The following is a 24,815-nucleotide window of genomic DNA, read 5'->3' as shown; positions in this document are numbered from 1 at the left end:
CACACAAATATAAACACAGAGATACACAGGAGGAAGTGAGACAAGAGAGGGCACATACACCCTCATATGCCCTCACACATTCATATTAAGATGTATCAATGAATCAGTCCTTTCCAGAACTGCCTGTTTGTTTCCTTAGTCATTCCTCCCTCTCTAACCACTTGGTCTAGGATGATGATGAATTCTTCTACTCCCTTCTCACTTCCTTTCCCCCTCCATCCTGGGGGTTGCTAGCCCATTTTTCTCATTCATTTAAGAAGAATTATGCCTAAAAATGATACGGGTTCCCAAAACCTTCCCCACATCCTTCCCCACACCCCTGGATGTCTAAACAACTTGTATAACTTGAATTAAAACCATTTCACAGAATCTATTGTGAAAAAATAATCATAGCTTGGAACGCAAAGTAAAGTTTGGTCAAAAAGGAGACAAAGTTTAAAGTAGACCAGGTCTGATTCAGGATAGTCTGGTGCTCTAAGCTAGAAGTTAAGATGAAATAAGATACTTGCAGACCATGACAAATAACAAAAAGTGGCTTACTCAGCAATATCAGAGAAAGGCTATTCAGCAAGCATACAGCAGTGATTCAGATGGGCACAGTTTCCCTGCCTTTCTATAGACTATGTTGATCTACCTGAGGGAGGGACTCCTAACTGCACACTTCCTAACTTTTTACTTAGGCCACCAGAAAGCTATGTCTGGGATTAGGGGCTTAGTATCATAGACTAATTAAGGCTCAAGACCAATTCTAATGCTTTCCAAGAGAAGCAAAAAACTAGCTTCATCTGTGGGAGTAGGGGCTTGAACTACTGGCTATAGCACTCACCTACCCCAAAAGGAATGGACTAGACCTCTGAAATTTCCTCTGGTTCTTACATTCTATATTTTATGAATGTTGTATAAGTTCCCATCCACTGAACCACCTAGCTGCTCTGTTACATAGTTTAATATAGATCCATGATAGATACATATACACACATATGCATATATATGTATATATATACATACATACATATGAAATCTAACACGGTAGTAACAAAATTGCATTGTGTCACCTTCTCCAGATTTTTCTTCTCTTAATTTTTAAAAAATGTTTTATTGGAGGCCAAGATGGCGGCTGGAAAGAAGGGACTTGCGTCAGCTCCCCACCACGTCCCTCCAAAAACCTATAAAAAATGGCTCTGAACAAATTCTAGAACTGCAGAAACCACAAAATAGCAGAGGGAAGCAGGGATCCAGCCCTGGACAGCCTGGATGGTCGCTGGATGAGGTCTATTGCGCATGGAGCTGGGAACAGAGGGGAGCAGAGCCCAGCATGGGCACCAGCAGGACCGACCAGACCAGGAGCCAGGCAGAATAGGCCCTAGCGCCCTGAATCAGTGAGCTGTGGCAGTTACCAGACTTCTCAACTCACAAACACCAAAGACAACAGAGAAGGTTAGTGGGAAAAGCTGTGGGGAATGAAAAGAGTTCCCAGTTAGGCCACCACCCTGGGTGCAGCGGGGGTGGTGCAGCTACAGAACTATAGTTGCAGTTGCTTCTGGCTCCAGGCCCACCTGGTAGGAGGAATTAAGTGGCAGATCAGAGCAGGAGTGCAGAGCTTGCTTAAGATCTAAGTCAGGTCCAGGCTGGTGGTTCTTGGGGGAGGAGGAGTGCTGGTGTGGCAGAGCTGGCTGTATAGAAATAGCTCTGAAAACAACAGCGCATCCCCTCAAGCTTGGAACAAAATACTCTTTACTCTACAAGCAGTCATACCCTGCTGAAAAACTCAAGGGTCAAGTAAGTTGGCTGGGCACATGGCCAGGCAGCGAAAACACACTCAGATTCAGTCTCGGACTTTGGAATCTTTCTTTGGTGACAAAGAAGACCAAAACATACAGCCAGAAGAAGTCAACAAAGTCAAAGAGCCTACATCAAAAGCCTCCAAGAAAAACATGAACTGGTCTCAGGCCATGGAAGAGCTCAAAAAAGATTTGGAAAATCAAGTTAGAGAAGTAGAGGAAAAATTGGGAAGAGAAATGAGAATGATGGGAGAAAACCATGAAAAACAAGTCAATGACTTGCTAAAGGAGACCCAAAAAAATGCTGAAAAAAATATTGAAGAAAACAACACCTTAAAAAATAGACTAACTCAAATGGCAAAAGAGCTCCAAAAAGCCAATAAGGAGAAGAATGCCTTGAAAGGCAGAATTAGCCAAATGGAAAAGGAGGTCCAAAAGACCACTGAAGAAAATACCACCTTAAAAATTAGATTGGAGCAAGTGGAAGCCAGTGACTTTATGAGAAATCAAGGTATTATAAAACAGAACCAAAGGAACGAAAAATGGAAGACAATGTGAAATATCTCATTAGAAAAACCACTGACCTGGAAAATAGATCCAGGAGAGAGAATATAAAAATGATTGGACCACCTGAAAGCCATGATCAAAAAAAGAGCCTAGACATCATCTTTCAAGAAATTATCAAGGAGAACTGCCCTGATATTCTAGAGCCAGAGGGTAAAATAGAAATTGAAAGAATCCACATTCCAGAGCTCCCAAATCAAGGAGAAAATACTGCAAGCAGCCAGAAAGAAAAAATTTGAGTATTGTGGAAACACAATCAGAATAACACAAGACCTAGCAGCTTCTACCTTAAGGGATCGAAGGGCTTGGAATACGATATTCCGGAGGTCAATGGAGTTAGGATTAAAACCAAGAATCACCTACCCAGAAAAACTGAGTATCATGCTCCAAGGCAAAATATGAATTTTTAATAAAATAGAGGACTTTCAAGCTTTCTCAGTGAAAAGACCAGAGCTGAATAGAAAATTTGACTTTCAAACACAAGACTCAAGAGAAGCAGGAAAAGACAAACAAGAAAGAGAAATCACAAGGGACTTACCAAAGTTGAACTGTTTTGTTTACATTCCTACATGGAAAGATGATGTGTATGATTCATGAGACCTCAGTATTAGGGTAGCTGAAAGGAATATGCATACAAACACACACACATGTATGTGTGTGTGTGTACATATGTGTGTGTGTGTGTGTGTGTGTGTGTGTGTGTGTGTGTATAGACAGAGGGCCCAGGGTGAGTTGAATATGAAGGGATGATATCTAAAAAAGAAAATCCAATTAAGGGATGAGAGAGGAATATATTGAGAGAGGGAGAAAGGGAGAGATAGAATGGGGTAAATCATCTTGCATAAAAGTGGCAAGAAAAAGCAGTTCTGTAGGAAGGGAAGAGGGGGCAGGTGAGGCAAATGAGTGAATCTTGCTCTCATCAGATTTGACCTGAGGAGGGAATACCATACACATTCAATTGGGTATCTTACCCCACAGGAAAGAGGGAGGAAGAAGATGAAAAGGGGGGGATGATAGAAGGGAGGGCAGATAAGGGGAGCAGGTAATCAAAAGCAAACACTTTTGAAAAGGGACAGGGTCAAGGGAGAAAATTCAATAAAGAGGGATAGGTTAGGAAGGAGCAAAATATAGTTAGTTTTTCACAACATGAGTATTGTGGAAGGGTTTTGCATAAAGATACGCATGTGGCCTATGTTGAATTGCTTGCTTTCTTAGGGAGGGTGGGTGGGGAGGAAAGAGGGGAGAGAATTTGGAACTCAGAGTTTTAAAAACAGATGTTCAAAAACAACAAAAAAAGTTTTTGCGTGCAACTAGGAAATAAGATACACAGGCAATGGGGTGTAGAAATTTATCTTGCCCTACAAGAGAGGAAGGGAAAAGGGGATGGGAGGGGAGTGGGGTGACAGAAGGAAGGGCTGACTGGGGAACAGGGCAACCAGTATATATGCCATCTTGAAGTGGGTGGGAGGGTAGAAATGGGGAGAAAATTTGTAATTCAAACTCTTGTGAAAATCAGTGCTGAAAACTAAATATATTAAATAAATTAAATTAAAAAAGAAAAAAAATGCTTTATTGGTACTTTCTCCCTGTGTCTGTCACTACCCATTAACATTCTTTCCATCCCCCAAAGAGTAACCCTCCCTTGTTATAAATATATATAGTTGAGTAACATAAGTCAACATATTGACCATGCCTGAGAATGCTTTTCTGTTTCTGTTCCTCTAGTCCATCACCTCTCTCTCAGAGAGAGAGAGAGAGAGAGAGAGAGAGAGAGAGAGAGAGTATGTGTACGTTTGGTGGGAGGGAGATTGATCATCAGTCTTGAAATCTTCATTAGTCCTTGTTTTGGTCAGAATTCTGAGGGCTTTCAAAGTTGTTTCTGTTACATTATTATTGTGTTCATTGTGGCATCGTTCTCCTTATTCTGCTTATTTCACTCTCCATCAGTTCACACAAATCTTTCCATATTCCTTTGAATCTGTTGCATTCATCATTTCTTATGGCAAAATATACCACTAAATCCATAATATAGTTTGTTGAGTTATTTTCCAATTGATTGCTAACTCTCTTAGTTTCTAGATCTTCTGTAACTGAAAGTGCTGATACAAACATTCGTATTTTTATTGGTTAATTATATGTTCTAATATTCAATGTTCTGTGATTCTTTTCAACTCCACTATTTCATAATTATATGACCTCCTTATAAGACAGTTTGGTAACGCACCATGGCAGAGCATTTCTTTCCACCAGGGTGACAGCCATAGAAAGTCCCATTGAACTAATATTTTGACACTTTTTAAAGTTGGAAAGAGAAGACTTTTAAAACTTGGTGGAATGCAAGGAGAGTCATCTTATTAATATTACTTGCTTAGGTACAATAAAACCTTATTTTAGGCTACTGAATTCTTGGACTTAAAAATATCGAAGTCGAAAAAACCAAAATATCCCGAATGTATTTTTTTTAAATTGGCTAATCCTCTGGGTTCTTGCCTTTTAAATTTGCTGTGTGTAAATACCAGAAGCAGAATTTAATATCATTAAAAACAAAGGACTTCCAAGTGTTTGACAAAATAAAAAGATAGGGAGATTTTCCCCCTTTAAAAATGATGGTTTTTTCAGTCTTTTCCTGGGTTCAGCAAAGGGTAGGTAACTGGATGGGCTCTTGGGGAACCAGGTCAGTCTAGATTCTTCACTGCTTGTGAATTTCCCTTTCTTTGTATATTGCTAAGGAAAAAAGGGAATAAATTTTCCTATATGATTCAAGAATAAGAAAGTAATTTTTTTCAGGTTTCTGTGAGGGGAAAAGCTGGTACAATGAACACTGACTTTGGATCAGAAGACCTAGGTAGATTTAAATTCTTCCTCTGTTATTTTCCTCTCGTGTCACCTTGGAGCTCACTTCTCTGAGGCAGTTAGACTAAATGATCCTTAAAGTCTCCTCCAGCCAGCACTGAATTCTAGGATCCCCAAATCATCAAATGCTTTTCATCATGTGACTTCCCTCCTCCAGAGTTTTAAACTTCCCCTTTCCTATCCCGTTGAAATTGAAACTCTCTGACATTTATGTGGAAGAGGTGGAAGGGAGAGGATCATCCATTGCTTGTTTTCCCCAAAAGCATGTCCCATTTCTTTTGACTTCTCAATTGTTTTTTTTGGGGAACACCTTCAAAAGAATCACTTTGTATTTATTTCTACATATATTCTGTATTTACTTGTCTGTGAACATAGTGTATCACTAAGGTAGCATATAAGCTCCTTGAGGGAAGGTACTCTCACTTTTGCACTTGTATCCCCAGAGTTTAGGACAGTGTTTGGCATATAGTACATATGTAATAAATTCTTTTTGACCGATGGGTCTATCTCTTGCTGGTCTCTGCCTTCATTCATGTTGTTCTCCCTGGTGTTTAGAGAATATCTGAGCTGTATCTCCAAATATAAAATGTTGGAGCAAAGAGCCTGAAGAGACCTTAGGACATAGATATCAGGATTAAGGCAGCTAAGTGTCCCAGTGGATAGAGTAGTACTGGATCTGCAATCAGGAAGACCTGAGGTCATATTTGGCCTCAGATACTTACTAACTGTGTATCTTGGGGCCAGTCACTTAACCTCTATTTGCCTCAGTTTCCTCAACTGTAAAATGAGGATAATAATAGCACTTACCTCGATGGGTTGTTGTGAGGCTCAAATAAGATAATATTCATAAAGAGCCTGGCACATAGGAAATATTAGCTATTATTATACTTGGGAATTTAGACTACATGACAGAATACTAGAACTGCAAGGAATTTTTGAACACCGAATATTAGAATATCGACTTCTAGAATTGGAAAAGACATTTCAGTTCACAGGATCATAGATTTTGACCTAAAGAGACTTTAACACCTAGTCAACTCTCTTATTTTATTGAGGAAGAAATAGAGACAGGACAGGTAAAGTGCCATAGTCACACATTTAGGAAGAAGCAAAAAAGTATTTGAACCTAGGTGGGCTGACTAACCTTATGCTGATCTCAAATCCAAACAGATCGTTTTAGGAACTAGTCTCTCAGAGCCTCAGTTTCCTCATCTGTAAAGTAAGTAAAGAGACTTAACTAGATAATCAAGTTATCTTGTATCTTCTTTATGCGGGCATTCTGTTTAATATTTTAACAATTTGGGTTTTAAGGTGCTTTCTGTCAGACATTCTGTGGCTTAAAATCCCTTCCAGGTTTAAAATTAAGGCCAAACTCAGCCTAACCTAAGGCATGCAGTGGAAACCAGCATCAGTCCATTACAAAGAAGACAATGTAACTAGCATTTGGTTGATTTCCTCCTTCCGGGGGAAACAAGTGGTAAAATAGATACGCTTTGCCTGTGGTATATGTGCAGCGAACACCATTTATATCTGAATCAGGCACTTGGCAGGACCAGAGCCAAGCTCCACAACTATCTCATGTCCCTCTCCCCATCAAGGGTGGTACTAACCCCTCCTCCAACCCCTGGATTGCCCTGTTGTCTCTCCACATCTGCTGTGGCAGAGAGTTTAGGCAGGGCAGGGTTGCCCTGATGAGTATTTTTTTTTTGCTAGCTTCAGGGTTTTTTCCGCTTGAGTGAATTTTTTTAGGGGGGGGGGGTGTAGTTCGCAGCTGTCTGCCTAGGGTGGGGGCTGGCAAAAGCAGCGAGAAACATTGACGGGGCGGAGAGAGGAGAGTTCTGGGTTCTGGGGGTAGCAGTCCCAAGCGCCCTGCCCGGCATGTGCAGAGGAAGAACAGAAAAACACATTCACTCGAACACACACACATACGCACACACACACCCAGCCAGCCCTATTTGTAAGGGAGGAGGAGATAGCCGGAGTAATGCATAGGCAGGAGAGGAAGCCGTGGCCAGCGCCGAGCGGAGGAGGAGGAGGAGAAGGAGAAGGAGAAGAAGGGGGAGGCGGCAGCAGCCGCTGCCCCTCCAAGGATCTAGTCCACCGACTCTGCTCCCGCACCAGCCTCATGGCTGAAGTTCTGTTCCGGCAGGTGGGTCCTAGCGACCGGCTCGTCCTCCCCTCCTTTCCCTTCCTTTCCCCAAGGCGGCTTCTTTACCAGTTACCCCGCATCTCTCCCCCGCCCCCACCCCAAACCCCGGGTCCCTTCAAGATCTGGGAGGGAGTCCGGAAGGGCACAGGACCCTGCTTTCAGTAATGAGGAGGGTGTCGCGGTCTACAGGAGCTAGGGGCGAGGGGAGGGGGGCGCAGAGTGCAGCCTCGCCCTATCGGGGCAGCGTCCGGAGGCGGGGGGCGGCGAACAAACCTCCAAGGGAGTCGGAAGGACAGTTACGCTTTCCTTTGGCACCGGGAGACCATAGTAAGTCTAGGAGACCGGGAAAGAACACTGGATGCAGGAAAGAGTAGAAATGAGACGAAGGAAAGTGTTGGACATTTATTCTTTCCTCTCTCTCTCTCTCTCTCTCTCCCTCTCTCTCCCTCCCTCTCTCCCCTTCTCTCCTCTCTCTCTTCTCTTCCCCCCTCCCCTCGTTTCACTGAAAACTCAGAGAATGTAAAAACGTTAAGGAAATCTAGAACAGAAAATGCTACAACACAGAACATGTGCTAAAGCTTGAAGGGACCTTGAAACCCACCCTCCCTCCCTCTCTCTCTCTCTCTCTCTCTCTCTCTCTCTCTCTCTCTCTCTCTCTCTCTCTCTCTCTCTCTCTCGCTGTGTGTGTGTGTGTGTGTGTGTGTGTGTGTGTGTAGACATAGACATTCCCTGAGGTCACGCTGCTAATAAGTTAGGATTGGAACCCAAATCTCCCGGCTCCCTGGCCAGTGCTCTTACTTCTGCCGCGCGTCTGGGAAGTTCCAAAAGTTTCACTTTAGTAATTCACAGATCTTGCTCAGCCTCAGCCGAACTTGCCAGAGATCTAAGGGTACAACCTCAGTCTAGCCGTCAAACCCTGTCATCCTCACCTCCTCCCCACAAACTACTATTTTCAGCCTCCCATCCATATGGCGGAAAAATAGAAAAATAAACCGAATACAAAACCCTTGAAGGATGCCTGAGACAAAAAGGGGCAACCCTTCCCCCCTCCGCCAAACAAAACAAGACAAAACAAAACAAAACAAAAAACCTCCTCCTAAAATGAATGGGATGGAATTGAGAAGGGGAGGAGGAGAAAGCCCAGAGGTTGGATTCAGGTTTCCTAAAGGCTTTGCCAGGAAGAGAGTGCAGCCATCAATTCTTTTCCTTCATCTGTTGCCCCACCAAACACAAGCAGCAGCCAAAACCCCAAATTCTAAACATTGCCCATCTTCACCTGAATCCTTCAGATGGTCCTACAGCACTATCTGGATGTTAGCCAAGTACATCTTGAGAGGTCTGAAAAGGGAGCTTCAAATTGCGCTAGGATTTGTAATTGTCAACCCTCCCCATGTCCCCACTCTCCTCCTTACCCAAAAAAGGAACTTTATTTGGCAGCTTCCTCTGAGCTCACAAAATTGCTCATAGATAGTAGATATGAAATAAATACTTGCTGTCTGTCTAATGAATATTGAATGCTGTGCTGTCAGATGAAGTGATTTGTTGGTGGTAATGCTTAATTTAAAAAAAAATGTTACAAGGGAAGGCTCATTAGGGTGCTGCAGGAGCATTTCCTGAAATGACCACGATATGAAAACAAAAGGCATCAATACATCTTTAAACGAATATATTGAATCTCAATGCAACTAGAATAAGGTTCCCTCTTTGCCCAGGATGAATCGTGAACCTCAGTTTCTCCATTTGTAAAGTGACGGTGTTGGACTAGATAAACTCCAAGCTCCATTCCAGAACTAAAATCCTATAAATATATGGGGTGTCATTTTTAATCTTTGTATCTCCAGCACCCAGCACAAATTAAAGACCTTGTACATAGTAGGAGCTTAAAAAATGTCTGCTGAATTTAATGAAATTAATGAAATTTAATGAATTTAATGAAATAAGATATTAGGGAATAGGCTTGGATTTTCCAATTTCTCTCTCTCCCCCATCATCATAGGTGGAATGAATTATATAAAAAATTGCTGTGGAATATAAGAAATTAGTAGGAAGGGTAAAAGGAAACATTTATTTTTTTGGGTGCCAGGCACTGTGCTAAGCACTTCACAAATATCTCTTGATCCTCACAAGAACTTTGGGAGATAGGTACTATTATTATCCCCATGTTACAGTTGTGGAAACTGAGGCAGACAGGGGTTAAGTAACTTGCTTAGGGTAACAGCTAGTAAGTCCTTGAAAAATGTGTACCCTAGACAAAGTCTCAAAGATGCAAGCTCTTACTTTTGAAAATTATACACCAGGTCTATTACTGTCACTCCCCTATCCCCCTTCTCATAATTCCTCCCTCTACTTTGAACCTTCACCTTAACACAAGCACTTCACTTGTCACAAAATAAATTTGCTATGGGCCACAGAGAATAGGATTTTTCTGACATGAAAAATATATGCCTTTATAGAATTAGAATGTTAAGAGTGGAGAGAGACCTTGAGCTAGAAAGGACATGAGAACATAGATTTATTAGAACAGAACACTGAAAATGCAAGGAGGACCTTAGAGATTACCTAGTCCACTAAAAGAAATGGGGATGGGATTGCCACATGAAAGAAAAGGCTGCATGAGTCATCAGAAGTAGGTGACTGTTGTGGAAATCAGGACTGTTGGACTCTTGTCCTGACCCTTCCATTAACTGGCTGTGTGACCTTGGCAAGTCACTTTACCTTCTTAGGACTCAGTTTCCTCATGGAAAATGAGGGGATAGACTTGATCACTAAGTCCATCATGTTTTGGGATATTGTTGATAGAATCTCACAGAGTCAGAAGCTTAGCTTAACCCCATTTCCTGATGACTTTGTGCTCCAAGGGCATCATTAAAAGATAAACAGGCACATTCTTCCTGGACTTAGAACTAGCAAAAACCATTCACCCACTGAGGCATTAAGTGTCTAGATTAGATTAAAGGCCTAGACTCCTTGATTGTAAAGATTGTTAAGCCCTGAAGTACTTAGTGACTGGAGAGACACTTTGATCTCAAGAAGGAAATCTAGAACACAACTTAAAATCTCAAGTTGGGTGAAGAGAAGGGTAGGAGATGCACAGATTATATAAGGAAATTGCATTACAAAAGTTTATTCATTCGTTACATTTTACCTAGAATTCTCTGTATATGTAAAGGACATTTGATTCTAAAAAGGAAATTTTGAAAGAGGCAACAGTGAACTAATAAGATGGTTTTTGTTGGAGAAATCTTGAATATAGAAGCAATTGGCATCACTTTTAGAGACAGCATGGCATAGTGGGGTGAGATCTGAACTGGGCTTGAGGAGACCTGGATTCTAGCTTTGTGATTTTGATTGCTATTTCCCCTCTCTGGACCTCAGAGTTTCTGTTGTCCAGTGGAGATAATAATCTCTGCCTCTACCTCACCAGATTGTGGTGAGGAAGATAATGAGGTGTTGGGTCAGAAGGTACTCAAGAGAGAGCCCTAGCCTTGCAGCAAGGAAGTCTGAGTTCTTGCCATGGCTCTGACCTTTGGTAGTTGCAGGAGCTTGGACAAGATACTTCTCTTTGAAACTTAGCTTCCTCTGTAAAATAAAAAGATTTGACTAAGCGTTCCTTAAGATTCCTCCCAGATCTGAAATTCTTGTTTATATGTTCTAACGTTCAGTGTTCTACAGATCCTTTCGTCGCTAATACTCTATTTTGTAAAGCTCTCTGCTGGCTTTAACTTTTTGTGTTCTAAGGCTCTTTCCATTTCTCACATTCTAAGTTGGAAGGTCCAGCTCCACAATTCTATGTCCTAAGACTCCTAATTCTAACATTCTCTGTTCTAAGACCCCCTCCAGATCTGTTATTCTATGTGCTAAGGTTCTTCCAAGAAGTATGTTCCATGATCTATGTAAGGGAATATTATTATCATGTATTCAGTACCATGGAAATGAGTATTTCTCCAACTTAGCACTAAATAATACTGCCCCTCAAAAAAAGTTTAAAAAAAAAAGAATTAATATCGGTGCAGCTGAATTAAGAAAAGAGCTTGGATTTAAGTACAGTTGAAAAATGCAAAACAAACTAGTCAACCAAACCTTAGAAGAATATCCCTAGGGTTAGGGGAGGATTTGGTACGTAAAACTGTAGTTAACCTCTGGTTTCCCAGACTTATTCTGCCCTTGATCAAAAAACATGTCTGAAGGCCATAACTGAATTGAAGGCAAAAAATACTAAACTGTCACTTATATGGAAGGAGGATGGGGCTTAGTACATGGCTAAGGCCAGCCTTAGGAGTAAGTGACAGATTAGCCCCCTGTCCCAAAAATAACAAACCTAAGTCCTATTGTTAAAGCTTCCTTCCTTTGGATCTTGAAAGCTATCTCATCTTCCAGGGTTTCTTATTAAAATGACTAGGCTCTCCAGAGGAAAGAAAAGCCCCAAAGCCTTTATTAGCTAATATTATATATGCAGTGTGATATAGTAGAAAGAATTCTGAACTTTTAAGTCAAGAGACTTGGCTGCCCCATTTATTAGTTTTGGAAATTCTCAGTTTCCATATCTGTAAGATGGAGATTATAATTCTTGGACTCCCTACCTCACAAGGATGTTGTAAGAAAAATACTTTGTAAGCCTTGAGGCAACATAGAAATGTGAATTATTAGCAGTCATCATAGACTGCTTAGAGCCATATGGGACAGATTGAGAGCTGGAAAAGAGTTGAGAGGTCGTCCAGTATAATCCCCTCATTTTATAGAAGAGAAACCAAGGCCCAGAGAGGTTAGGTGAATTGCCGACGGTTGCATAGCTGGAAGAATCTGAAATGGGATTTCAGCTCATATCTTCCTGACTCCTGACCCAACATTCTACCCATGCTGCCTCTCAATATGAATTGTCAGGCAAGAGAGCATAGAATGTTCTAGTAGCAGGGACCCAAGAACATAGAATGCTAGAACAGAAAACAAAAAATGTTAGAACTACGTGGGAATTTAGAGATGATTTACTTTAACCTTGTTTTATAAAAAAGGAAATTGAAACCTAGAGATAACATGATTTGGGAAAATGCTGGATTTGGAAACAAAGGAGCTTTTCAAATCCCTTCTCTTTTGCTTATTACTACCTATAAAATGGGTTGGGATGATAGAGCAGGATAGATGGTCTTGGAAGTCACTTCTAGATATAAATCTATTGAAGTTACATTTATTATTTAGTGACACCCTCAGAGAGAGTTGCATGATTAGGGCTGTTTGACCCAGCACTAAAGAGATGAATTCATCCAACCATTGTGGAGAGCAATTTGGAACTATGCCCAAAGGGCTATAAAAATGTGCATACCTCTTGACCCAGCAATATTACTTCTAGGTCTGTATCCCAAAGAGATCATAAAAAGGGGAAAGGACCCACATGTACAAAAATATTTATAGCAGCTCTCTTAGTGGTGGCAAAGAATTGGAAATTAATGGGATGTCCATCGATTGGGGAATGGCTGAACAAATTGTGCTATATGGATGTAGTGGAATACTATTGTTCCATAAGAAATGAAGAACAGGTGGACTTCAAAAAAACTTGGAAAGACTTACATGAACTGATGCTGAGTGAAGTGAGCAGAACCAGGAGAACATTGTACACAGTAACAGCAATATTGTGCAATGATCAACTATGATAGACTTAGCTCTTCTCAGCAATACAATGATCCAAGACAATTCCAAAAGACTCATGATGGAAAATGCTATCCACATCCAGGGAAAGAACTGTGGAGTCTGAATGCAGATTGAAACATACTATTTTCACCTTTTTTGTTGTTGTTTTTCTTGTCTGGTGATTTTTCCCTTTTGTTCTGATTCTTTTTTCACAACATGACTAATATGGAAATATATATTTTAAAAAAGGTTGAATTCATGGGTCTGTTTTTTGTAGTCTTTCACCTTACCTTCTTGATTTTAATCTATGGATTCTTGCTTATGGAGTTAGTCTTACCTGTCCTTATCAATAGTTTGCTAACAACCGAAGTATCCTGCCTGAATTCCTCTCTCTGCTGATAATGATAAAGATCTTACAAGATACTGGCTTAATGCCTTAACTTATTACAGTTTACAAAACTGAGTCCAGCCCCATGGGCTCATCTGAGCCTCACAATTTTGTCTGCCTTTGGAGTTTGGTCCTTGTTCAGGAGTCAGGGGGTGCTATGTGAAAATGGAAAGAACATTGGCACTAAAGTCAGTAAGAGCCAAATATACATCAGGTGTTAAATGACAAGGACTGTAAGAATGCAGTTTTCAAAGGGAGAAATCCAAGTTTTCAAAAACCATAAGAAAAAAATACTCCAGACTTCTGGCTAAAAGTCCAACGACCTAGATTTTCATCCTTTGTGTGACATTGGGAAAGTCTTTTAAACTCTCTGGGTCTCAGTTTCCTCCTGTGTAAATTGAAGGGGCTAAACTACATAAACTAAACTAGATCCCTCCTAATGAAATCAACAAGCATCTATTAAGCACCTACTATGCTCCAGGCACTGTACTAGGCACCTAGGATATAAGAAAAGGCAGAATATAATCCCTGCCTTCAAGAAGCTTGAAATCTAATGGAAGAAAGGAAATAAACATTTATTAAATCCCTGGTATGTGCCTGGCATTATGCTAAAGACTTACAAATACTATCTATTTGATCATCACAACTTGGGAAGTAGGTGCTGTCACTATCTCCATTTTACAGATGAGAAAACTAAGGCAGACAGCAGTAAAGTGTCCTAGGGTCATACTAGTAAGAGTCTGGGACCAAATTGAACTCAGATCTTCTTGACTCTATCCACTGAGCAGGTCCTGGTTGTCTGCTTCTGACATGGTGCAGACAACATGAAAACAACTATGTATGAACAACATATATGCAGAGTAAATTGAAGTGAATGACAGAAGGTAAAACACATGATTTAAAAAAAAATTCTAGATCAGAGGGCCTAGGGAATGATTGAGAAGACTAGATTAAGTGGATAAAGAAGGGCGGGATCAGTACAGGAAAGAAGAGGACTGAAAGGGGAAGTGGGAAGATGGTGGAGATAAACTTCAGCTTCTTCCCGATTTTGCTGATGGCCTCAGTTTTAAGCCCAGCCAGGCTTTCTTAAGTGCTTGTACAGTAAATTGTACCTAGTTTTAGAACATTGCTCTGCACATAATGTAAAAACAAAACAGACTTCGCTTCTGAGTTGGGACACCTTGAGGTAGGCTGGAAAGAGAAATGTCAGGTTTTATGATTATTTCAAGATGAAAATGAACACCATTTTCTTTATTCTCATTGGGATACAGCCCTAGAAGTGGTATTGCTGGGTCAAAAGGTATGCATAGTTTTATAGTCCTTTGGGCATAGTTCCAAATTGCTCTCCAGGATGTTTGGGTCAACTATGATTTAGAACTATGCCCAAAGGACTATAAAACAGTGTCTAGCAATACCACTACTAGGTCTGTACCTCAGAGAAATCAAAGAAGAAGGAAAAGAACCTATGTGTACAAAAATATTTATAGTAGTTCTTTTTGTGGTGGTAAAGAATTAGAAATTGAAGAAATACTCATCAATTGGGGAATGGCTGAACAAGTTGTGGTATATGAATGTAATGGAATACTATTGTGCTAGAAGAAATGATGAGCAGGCAGACTTCAGAAAAACCTGAGGAGACTTACATGAAATAAACGGAACCAGGAGAACACTGTGCACAGTAACAGTAATATTGTTCAGAGTGACCGAACTTACTCTCAGCAATACGAAGATCCAAGACACTCCCAGAGAAAGAAATGATGGAGTCTGAATGTATATTGAAGCATAGTTTTTTTTTACTTATTATTCTTGGGGGTTTTTTTAGTCTATATTTTCTTTTGTAACATGGCTAATATGAAAATGTTTTGCAGGATTGCCCATGTGTAATCTATATCAAATTGCTTGCCTTTTCAAGGAGGAGGGAGCAGAAGGAGAAAGATTTAGAACTCAAAAATTTAAAAATGAATGCTTAAAAATTTTGTTTACATATAATTGAGAAACAAACACTACTCAGCAGTTACATTGAAATTTTAGAAAGGGCAGTGACATGTCACCAATTCAGTGCATGAGACCCCTATTTGGGCCTCATTTTTCTTGTTTATAAAATGAAGCAGTGAAAGCAGATGATTTCTAAGGTCCCTTCAGTTCTAACATTCTTAGAAGCTCAAAGCTAGAAGGGACCAAGAAGCTATCTAGTCTAACTTGAAACTAAGATTCTCCTCTTCAACATGTCTGAGAAGCAGCCATCAAGCCTTTACTTAAAGACTTCAGAGAAAACGAACCAGCTAGGGTGGCACAATGGTTAGAGGGCTGAACTTGGAATCAGGAGGACTCACGTTTGAATCCTATCTCAGATATTAGCTATATAGTCTTGGATAAGTCACTTAATCTCTATGTACCTTAGTTTCCTCACATGTAAAATCTGGATAACAGTAGCACCTATCCCATAGGATTGTTAGGAAGATCAAATGAGGTGTGTGTGTGTGTGTGTGTGTGTGTGTATAAATATTCTTTTATATATACATATATATTCTGTCAAACTTAAAGAACTATATAAATTCTATTTATTTTTATAGCCCACTGCCTTTTGTTGCAACCTATTCAGCTTTTTGTTGGCTTTGATACTTAGGAGTATTCTTTGAGATTTCCTCCCTTTGTTCTCTCACTCTACTTAGAACAAATCTAATCCTTGCCTTCGAATACTTGAAGACAGTTATCATATCCCCTTTCTTTTCTCCAGGCTAAATATTCTCAGTTCCTTCAAGGAATCCTATATCATGAGTTCAAGGCCCTTCATCCTCCTGGTTGCTTTCTTCTGGATACTTTCTGGTTTGTCAGTATCCTTCCTAAAATGTGGAATTTAGAACTGAACCTCATACCTTAGCTATGGTCTGGGCAGGACAGAGCACAGTTTAAGTGTATGGGAACATGGAGTTCGCTGTACAAAGTTTTAATCTGCTCCCTGGTCCTTCACACTGCGCCTCTCTTTTTGAGAATGCACTAGCTTTTTTGGCTGCCATATCTCACTGTGATTTCCTCTTCAGCTTGCAGTCCCTGAAAATCCTCATATTTGTTTTCATCTCCTGCATTTTGTACCTGTGGAGTTCTATGCATTCATTCGTTCATTCACTCATTGTTCTTTGTTTGTTTGTTTTTGAACAAAGAAGTAAGACTTTACATTTGCTCCTGTTTAATTTCATTTTGTTAGACTCAGATCAGTGCTCTGGGCTACCAGAATGTTTTTGAATCCTGACTGTCAAGCAGCACACTGGCAATCCATACCTAGCCCTCTCATCTTTGCATCATCTGCACATTTGACAAGCATGCTGTCTATGCCTTTATCCAAGTCATAGATCTAAATGTTCAGCGGCATAGAGCCAAGTGCAGGTCCCTGGGACATTCCACTAGCTCTTAGGATTCTGCATCCTAAAGTCCCTGCTCTAATGCTCGTTGTTTCAACGTTTCTTTCACCTCCTAAAGCTTGATTTTTCAAGTCCCTTTCACTTCCCATATTTTATGAGCTAACTAGGAAGTCTGCCCTGCAGGTGCTTAGGGTAGAGAAAGTCTGTTTGCTTGGGTGAAACTTTAATTGAGGACGCTAAGGGGCAACTGGCTGAAGTGACTATGCCCCTGTTGAAGGCCATGTCACCCAACTGATGTTGAGGCTTGGCAAAAATAGCCACACTTCTCAATCTCTTTCTCATCCCCCAAAATGCAAATCGTTTCTCACACCTGCTTGCCCATCTGTTCAGAGGAGAAACCTTCACTGAATTAGGAGGGACCATCTCGGTGCCCTTCAGTGTTTTGTGATTTCTGGGATTTGACATCAGCAAATATTTTCTTCCTTTTTTTTTTTTTTAAAAATTGGTGTCTTTCATTTTAATTTAATTTCTCAATATGTCCCTCTGCTTCCTTTAACCAGATAACTACACTGATTTAAACAAAAAGGGGAAAAAAAGAAAGTTTTGCTGAAGTGCTTACCCGCAATCTGAATAGTGTATCATTGTTCCACATCATATGGAACTCTATGAAGAAGGCAAGGTAGATTTAGCGAAGATTTTGGAAAGATAGAGGTAGGTTGTTTGGCCTGAGGAGGGAGATGGGGAAAGGGGGGAAGTAGGAAGAATTTTTTAGAAAAAGATTTTAATCTGGGTGGAATTAAAAAAAAAACCCCAGCAACATTTAGAAGAGGAGCAAGTGTGTAGTTAAAATGCCATTCTTCATCTTATGCATGAGATGTCTTCCTCAAAAGGTATCAAGGAAGCAAAATTCTGTCTAGCAAACTCCCTTTCCCCATGCACTCATACTAAATAATTGGACAGATGTTCCTATCCCTAGGATTAAAAGACTGCCATCAGAAATTCAGAATTTCCAAATAAGTTTAATAAAGACATAAAAATGCATTCCCTGATATATGCGTATATACACACATATGTTCACACACATATGCACATACATGTGAAAACACACATTCCCTGATGTATATGTATGTGCATATATGTATATGTTTAATAGGGGTGAGGAACCTATGGCCTCACAAAAGTTTGGATTTAGTCAAAGGACTGCACTTGATGACCTAGCAGGCCACATGTGGCCTCAGGGCCACAGGTTCCCCACCCCTTGCTAGTATATCTATATCTTTTTGGACTGGACCTGTGATTTCATCAGCATAGGTAGCATTATTTAAGAAATTTCCTTTACCAGTTCAGATAACATAGTCTTAGAGAGTTACCTGGGTCATTTGGGAGGTTAAGTGATTTTCTAGGGTTATAGATCTAGCATGTGATAGGTGAGACTTTAACTCATATCTTCATGACTCTAAAAGAGATAGAGAAGGAAATGGCAAACCACTCCGGTATCCTTGCCAGAAAACCCCAAATGGGGTCGCAGTCAGATGGGACGAAAAATGACTTGACAGCAACAAATAATTTGGGGGCAGCTGGGTGGTGCAGTGGATAGAGAGGTGGGGCCTAGAGTCAGGAAGATGTGAATTCAAATATGGCCTCAGATACTTACTAGCTCTGTTACCCTAGGCAAATCACTTAACCCTGTCTGCCTCATTTTCCTCATCTGTAAAATGAACTAGAGAAGGAAATGGCAAACCACTCCACACACACACACACACACGCACGCACGCACGCACGCACGCACGCACACAGAAAACCAACCCCAAATGGGGTCATGAAGAGTCAGACACTACTGAAACAACTGAACAACAATATATACATACATACATATATGTTCATTAGTTCCTTCAGCAAATATTTATAAAGTGCCTATTTTGTGTAAAACACTACGATTATCACTAGAGAATTTTTGTAGGGAGACATGAAGAATTTGCCCCACCAAAGCAGACTGGTAACTATCTGTAATATGTAGGTTTAGAGAGTTGCTTTGGGCATTGAGGGATTAAGTGGCTTGCCTTGGTCACGTAATCGGTATGTGTCAGAGGCAGGATGTACCCAGATCTTTTTGCTGCCAAAACTGGCCCTCTATTCACTAAACCATATTGATACTATGTGTAAATAAAGTAAATACCTTCCTTCCTGTCACTTCTAGTTTATTAAGGTGATAAGACATATAGATATTATAACATACAACGTTAAATGATAAGTCCTTTCAAGAGATGCCAAATGCTACCTCAGGTTGGGCTTGAGTTAGAGGTGGAGAGAAAAGTAATTTCTAACCGGATTTAGGGAAGGCTTTTTGGAGGCGGTGGCATTTGAGCTGGGCTTTAAAGGACCAGCAGAATTCAAGGGGCAAAGAAGGGAAAGGAGGGCCTCCCAGGTACAGGCAATAGAATAATCGGAGCCAAGTACAGAAGCAGAAAAACACAGGTCATGTTTGGAGGACGGAATGTCCTTCTGTTTATCTCGAATATAGATTTTGGAAGCTCTTAAAAGCTAGACAAAGGAATTTGAATTTGGAAGGGAGTAGGGAAACACTGAAGAGTTTTGAAAAGATTTGTCATGATCAGACAAAGAAAAATTTTTAAAAGTTTGGGTGACGGAGGCAGCTAGGTGGCACAATGGATAGAATACAGGCCCTGGAGTTAGGAGGACCTGAGTTCAAATCTGACCTCAGACACTTAACACTTACTGCCTATGTGACCCTGGGCAAGTCACTTAATCCCTATTGTCTCATTCCCCACCCCCCCCAAAAAGTTTGAATGATGTCTTTTTTCACACCACAGATACTCCCCTTTACATTCATGTACTGCATTGATGAGCACCCACTTTGTTTCCAATTCTTTGTTACCACAGAGTGCTGCTATGGGAATTTGCCTGTACTGGGGACCTTTCTTTATATCTTTGACCTTCTTGTGGTTTATACTTATCAGTGGGATCTCTGGGTCCAAGAGCCTGTGCCTTTTAAAAAATTGGCTGATTAATATGTTCTTTTTAGAAATTTTTATTTTGAACTTAATCAACAAACTTAAAGATATAAATAAAAGGGAAGAGGATTATATAGGAAATTGTGAACTTCTTTTGTGTACAGTGGGTTAAAAAAAAGATGTATAAGACATCCCAAAAGTCTTAGTGTAGCTATAGCTTAAAAACTACACTAAGATTTTTTTAGGACACTGTGTGCGTGTGTGTGCACGCGCGCGCGCACATGCACATGCGCATGCGCTTAAATAAAGTTCAATAAGGTAGTAATAAAACATCTGGATGTTTCCATATTTTTTTTAAATGCATAGCTCCAAATTGCTTTCTGGAATGGTTGAACCAATTCACAGCTACACGAACCAAGTATTTACTATGCCTGTTTTACCATAGCCTCTCTAATATTGACTTTTCCTCTTTTGTTATCTTTGGCAATTTGTTGGGTGTGAGGTGAAACAGCTGGATTGTTTGGATTTGTATTCCTCTTATTATTAGCTGTATTATTTCTCTTACTGTTAATAGTATTATTATTTGCATTTCTCTTATTATTAATCTGTGATATGATTAATAGTTTGCAATTGTTCTTTTGAAAACTGTTTGCTCATATTTTTTGATCACTGGTTTATTGGGGGAATTGTTCTTGGTCTTATGTATTTGTGTTAATTCCATGTATGTCTTGGTTATCAAATCCTTATAATTTGATACAAAAACCTTTTTCTCCCTTATTAACTGTTTCCCTTATGTCACCTGCATTGATTTTGTTTGTATAAAAGTTTTTCAATTTCACAGAATTAAAATGACCTAATTTAATTTTGCTAATCTTCATCCCTTGCTTGGTTTAAGAATTCTCTCTCTAGCCATAGTTGAAGAAAGTCCAGTTATATATTTTCCTTACTTTTTTTTAACGACCAGACTTTTCCCTAGATACACACGTACATGTATGTGTGTGTTTGTGTGTGTATCTGTAGGTCCCCTTCCACACAGAACTCTTTTTTGAACAAAGAAAAACAATTAAGCAAAACTAGCCCACATAAACTTAGGACCCCGACTTTGTTAGCATGTACAACATTGAGCATCCATAGGGTAAACCTAGAGTAAGGAGATATGTTTCATTATCTATCCTTTGAGACCAGCATTGGTCACTGCATTTATTTCAGTGTTGCCTTTCATGATTGCTTTCATTTATTCTCACTGTTTACGTGGTTCTTCAGTTTCTAGTTCTAGGAAAGCTTTTTCTTTCAGTGTGTGAAAGATGAACTGGTTCAGTGAGAAGGTAGAGGCAGTTAGGATGGCTTTAATAATGCTAAATGTGAGTAGAAATGTGTGCCCATACTGCGTTGCTGGTGATAAAAAATAGACAGAATTTGCCAACTAATTGGATGTGTGTGAAAAGAGAAATGAAGAGTTAGAGATGGCCTCAACTTTTCAAACAAAGGACATTTTAGTGGCAGCCCATACTGGACTTGGAAGACTAAAGTTAGAATACTGCCACAGCTAGGTAACAGCTGTGTGACCCTGGGCAAGTCACTTAACCTTTCTTAGTCTCAGTTTCCTTGTCTGTAGAATAAGGGTAATAATAAAATCTATGTACCTTTTATGGTTATTATAAGGATCAAAAAATACATGAGCTAGAAAGTGCTTTGCAAACTTTAAAGAACTATATAGATAACTACTGTTTGTGGCCTTCAGCAACTCATTATCTACTCTGGTATTCAGTTCCTCCTCCATAAAGTGAAGGGGATGGGCTAGATGAAGTTCCAGATCTAAATTCATGCATCTATAACATTCCATTTATCTACCTGGAGTAGAGAGTAAATATCCTGAGGGCAGGGTCTGCCTCACTTTTGTATTTGTATCTCTGCTGCCTAGCAAAATGCCTGGCATATGTTGTTCAGTTGTTTCAGTCCTATCTGGCTCTTTGTGACCCCATTTGGGGTTTTCTTGGCAAAGATATTGGAGTGGTTCGCCATTTCCTTCTCCAGCTCATTTTACAGATAAAGAAACTGAGTTAAGTGACCTGGCCTGGGTCGCACAGCTAATAAGCGTCTGAGGCCAGATTTGAACTCAGGAAAATGAGTTTTCCTAACTTTAGGCCTGGTGCTTTATCCACTGCACCACCTAGTTGCCCTACCTGGCATATAGGAGGTGCTTAATAAATGCTTGCTGGTTGATTGACTTGCACGTAATAGGGAAATATGTGTTCCTGGTGATTATTCAAGCTAAGAAGTACCAGAGCATTTCTAGCCTCCCTAAGTTTGTTGCTTGGTAATCTGGAAACTTGTCTCAGAGAAACAGTGCTCTGTTGTCCACAGTGGAGAGGCTCAGCTCACAAAAAGCCTATAGACCCCGAGATGTCTTTGAACTGAATTAAAAACAATTACTGAATACCTCCTATATGTACCATTTGAAGTGCAGGTAGATCCTGTAGAATCACGCCAAGCAAAATGTTGTTTTGTATTTACAGCTTTTATTTATCCCATAATCATACCCTAAAATGACATAGTGAAATGCCAAGGTACTGTTTGACAGGTTGCTGAAACAAGCTCGGCCTAGCCCACTCTTCTGGTTTCAACCCTGAAATTCTGCTGCCCACAAATGTATCTCTCACTTATAAGATTGTTCTTTGGGAAGAAACTGTGTAACATTGTGTTTTTACGGAACAAATTAGCACCCAATGAAGAGCTATGTATGCTTGTATGGTAATAGCAAAGCTAACCACCATATGCAACAAAGTTTTATGAGAAACTGTATCACATCTTGGAAGCCAGGCACCACAACTACAGTGGGATCAGGCAGTGGGAGAGTTGGCTGCCTTTAGTTTGAATGCTGGTGTTGCTACCTGCTACCTCTTAAGTGAGAGGGTTCAACCCAAGTAGTGCTAATTCCTTTCTAGTCTTAAGTGTTATGATCTCTGCTTCTGCTGGGCAGCTAGGTGGTACACAGTGGATAGAGTGCTGGGCCTAAAGTCAGGAAGACTCATCTTCCTGAGTTCAAATATGGCCCCAGACATTTACTAAGTTATGTGATCCTGGGTAAGTCATTTAACTCTGCTTGCCTCAGTTTCCTCATCTGTTAAATGAGCTGGAAAAGGCAAAGCACCTCTAGTATTCTTGCCAAGAAAACCCCAAATGGGGTCATGAAGAATTGGATATGACTGAACAACAACAATCTGTACTCTTCCCCTTTTCTTATCCTTCCTCCAATGCATCTAGAATAATTTATTCCAAGAGCAGAAAGTGAGTAAGAGCTGGGATCATAGGAACTGGAAGGGACCTCAGAGTCCATTTAGGCCAACACCCTTATTCTATACATGGGGAAACTGAGGCCCAAAGAAGTAAAGTGACTTGCCCAATGTTTCCCAAGTAGTAAAGGTAGGATTTGAACCCACCTTCTCTTTCCACTGAGCCATGCTTACTCCAGGTGTCAGGACTAGAACCCAGGGTTTCTGGTTCTGCGTCCAGTGCCCTTTAGCTAACCTTGGCTCTTTGGGGGCAGGGGAGGTATCTGGGGTAGCCAAGATTGCTCAAGAGGAGAACTTCTTATTATTCTGTTAAAGAAGCTCTGCCTTTAATGGAGGCAAATAGTCTGCCACATTTGATGCCCTGTGGCATGGGGCCAGTGAAGAGGAAGGCCTTCTTTCAGCCACTGTACGATGTAAAGTAGGCCGTAGAGCAGAGCTGCCTGAACTGGGGCTGAAAATACCTCCTGCTTTGCTGAAACCACAGTTTGGGTCCAGAGCCCACTCTGAGCAAAACAAGAAAGCCCAGGAAGGGTAGAATAAGGATAACAAAGGGGCTTGCCAAGATGGGCGGGTTTAGAGCTCTTTACTCTCAGAAAGGGCAAATCCATGTTTTTCTTCTCCCTCTTGCTGTGACTGGAGGGAGACATGCATCAGACATCTGCAAGAGGATTATGTACATATATGCATACATATACACATAAACATATATACATATGTGTATATACACTGAATTCTTTAGAACCAAAGGGACTTCAAATCTCATAAACTTACAAAAAATAGCAGCCTTTTTTTATAGCAGTTTAAGGTTTACATTGAGATGTCCCCATGACAAACCTGTGAAGTGGGGCAAGTGTTTTTTATCCCCATTTTTCAGATAGGCAACCTGAAGCTCAGAGAGGTGATGCAATTTGTCCAACATCACACAGCCGGGTTTCAAACCTAGATCTCCTAGCTCCAGGTCCAGCACTTATTTCCCTAACCTCATGCTGTCTCCTAGGAGAAAATGGTGAGGAGGATAGCTACCAGGGCAATGTGATAGATAGTGTTTTCAGGTTTCCAGGCCTTTCCTTACAATGCCCCTATAAAGGAGAAAGTATCAATAGCATTATTCCCATTTTATAGATAGGGAAGGTTCCATAAGACATACAGAATGTCATTGCTCAAAGTGACCTTACAGACCACAGAGTGTTAGAGCATGAAAGCTAAGAACTGGAAGGATTTTAGAGACCTTGGAAAGGGCTTTGTAAACCTTAAAAAAACCCAATATAAATAAGTAATTATTTGTCAGCCCTCTTATACAAAGAAGTCAAGGCGTAGAAGACTTATCCAATTCAAATTTTCATAGTGCTTCAGTGTTACAAAGCATACGTGTTGTCTCATCTGAGCTTCCAAATGCCCTTATGCAATAGTTAATAATAATAATAACTAACATGTTTATAGTGTTCACTGTGCGCCAGGCATGGTGCTAAACACCTTTACAATTATCTTATTTGATCCTCACAACAACCCTGTGAGGTAAGTACTATTATTATCCCTGTTTTATAGATGAGGAAACTGAGGATCAGACAGTTGAAGTGAGTTAGCAACATGACTAGTAAGTTGGAGGGCTTAGTCTTGTACCCAGGTCTCCCGATTCCTATGCCAGTAGTCTTTCCTTCAACCCCACCCTTGCTTCTCTCTCTGAGAAATACTTTAGAGAAAAGCCACTCCACAAGAAAACAAGCCAGTGGGGGGTGGGGCCAAAATGTTGACAATTACCACACAGTTATGACTAATGCTGGCTTGTCTCTGATACCAAAGATCCAGAACAACAACGAATCACATTTATATCATA

At 40.4% G+C, this 24,815-nt stretch overlaps 1 protein-coding gene across 1 annotated transcript in view; it reads left to right on the top strand.

The window, feature by feature from the left end:
• Nucleotides 1-7,004: 7,004 nt before the first annotated feature.
• GGTA1 (glycoprotein alpha-galactosyltransferase 1 (inactive)) overlaps nucleotides 7,005-24,815 on the top strand; it is a 117,905-nt gene continuing 100,094 nt past the window's right edge. The window contains exon 1 of the mRNA XM_036752013.1: nucleotides 7,005-7,347. Coding sequence (XP_036607908.1) covers nucleotides 7,183-7,347 — 165 coding nt within the window. The 5' untranslated portion in view covers nucleotides 7,005-7,182. The remainder of the gene's footprint in view (nucleotides 7,348-24,815) is intronic.

The sequence above is a fragment of the Trichosurus vulpecula genome, chromosome 3 (assembly GCF_011100635.1).
Source record: "Trichosurus vulpecula isolate mTriVul1 chromosome 3, mTriVul1.pri, whole genome shotgun sequence".
In the NCBI taxonomy this organism is placed as follows: Eukaryota; Metazoa; Chordata; class Mammalia; order Diprotodontia; family Phalangeridae; genus Trichosurus; species Trichosurus vulpecula.
Note: the sequence above shows the minus strand (reverse complement) of the source record. Positions and strands in the feature narration are given on the sequence as shown.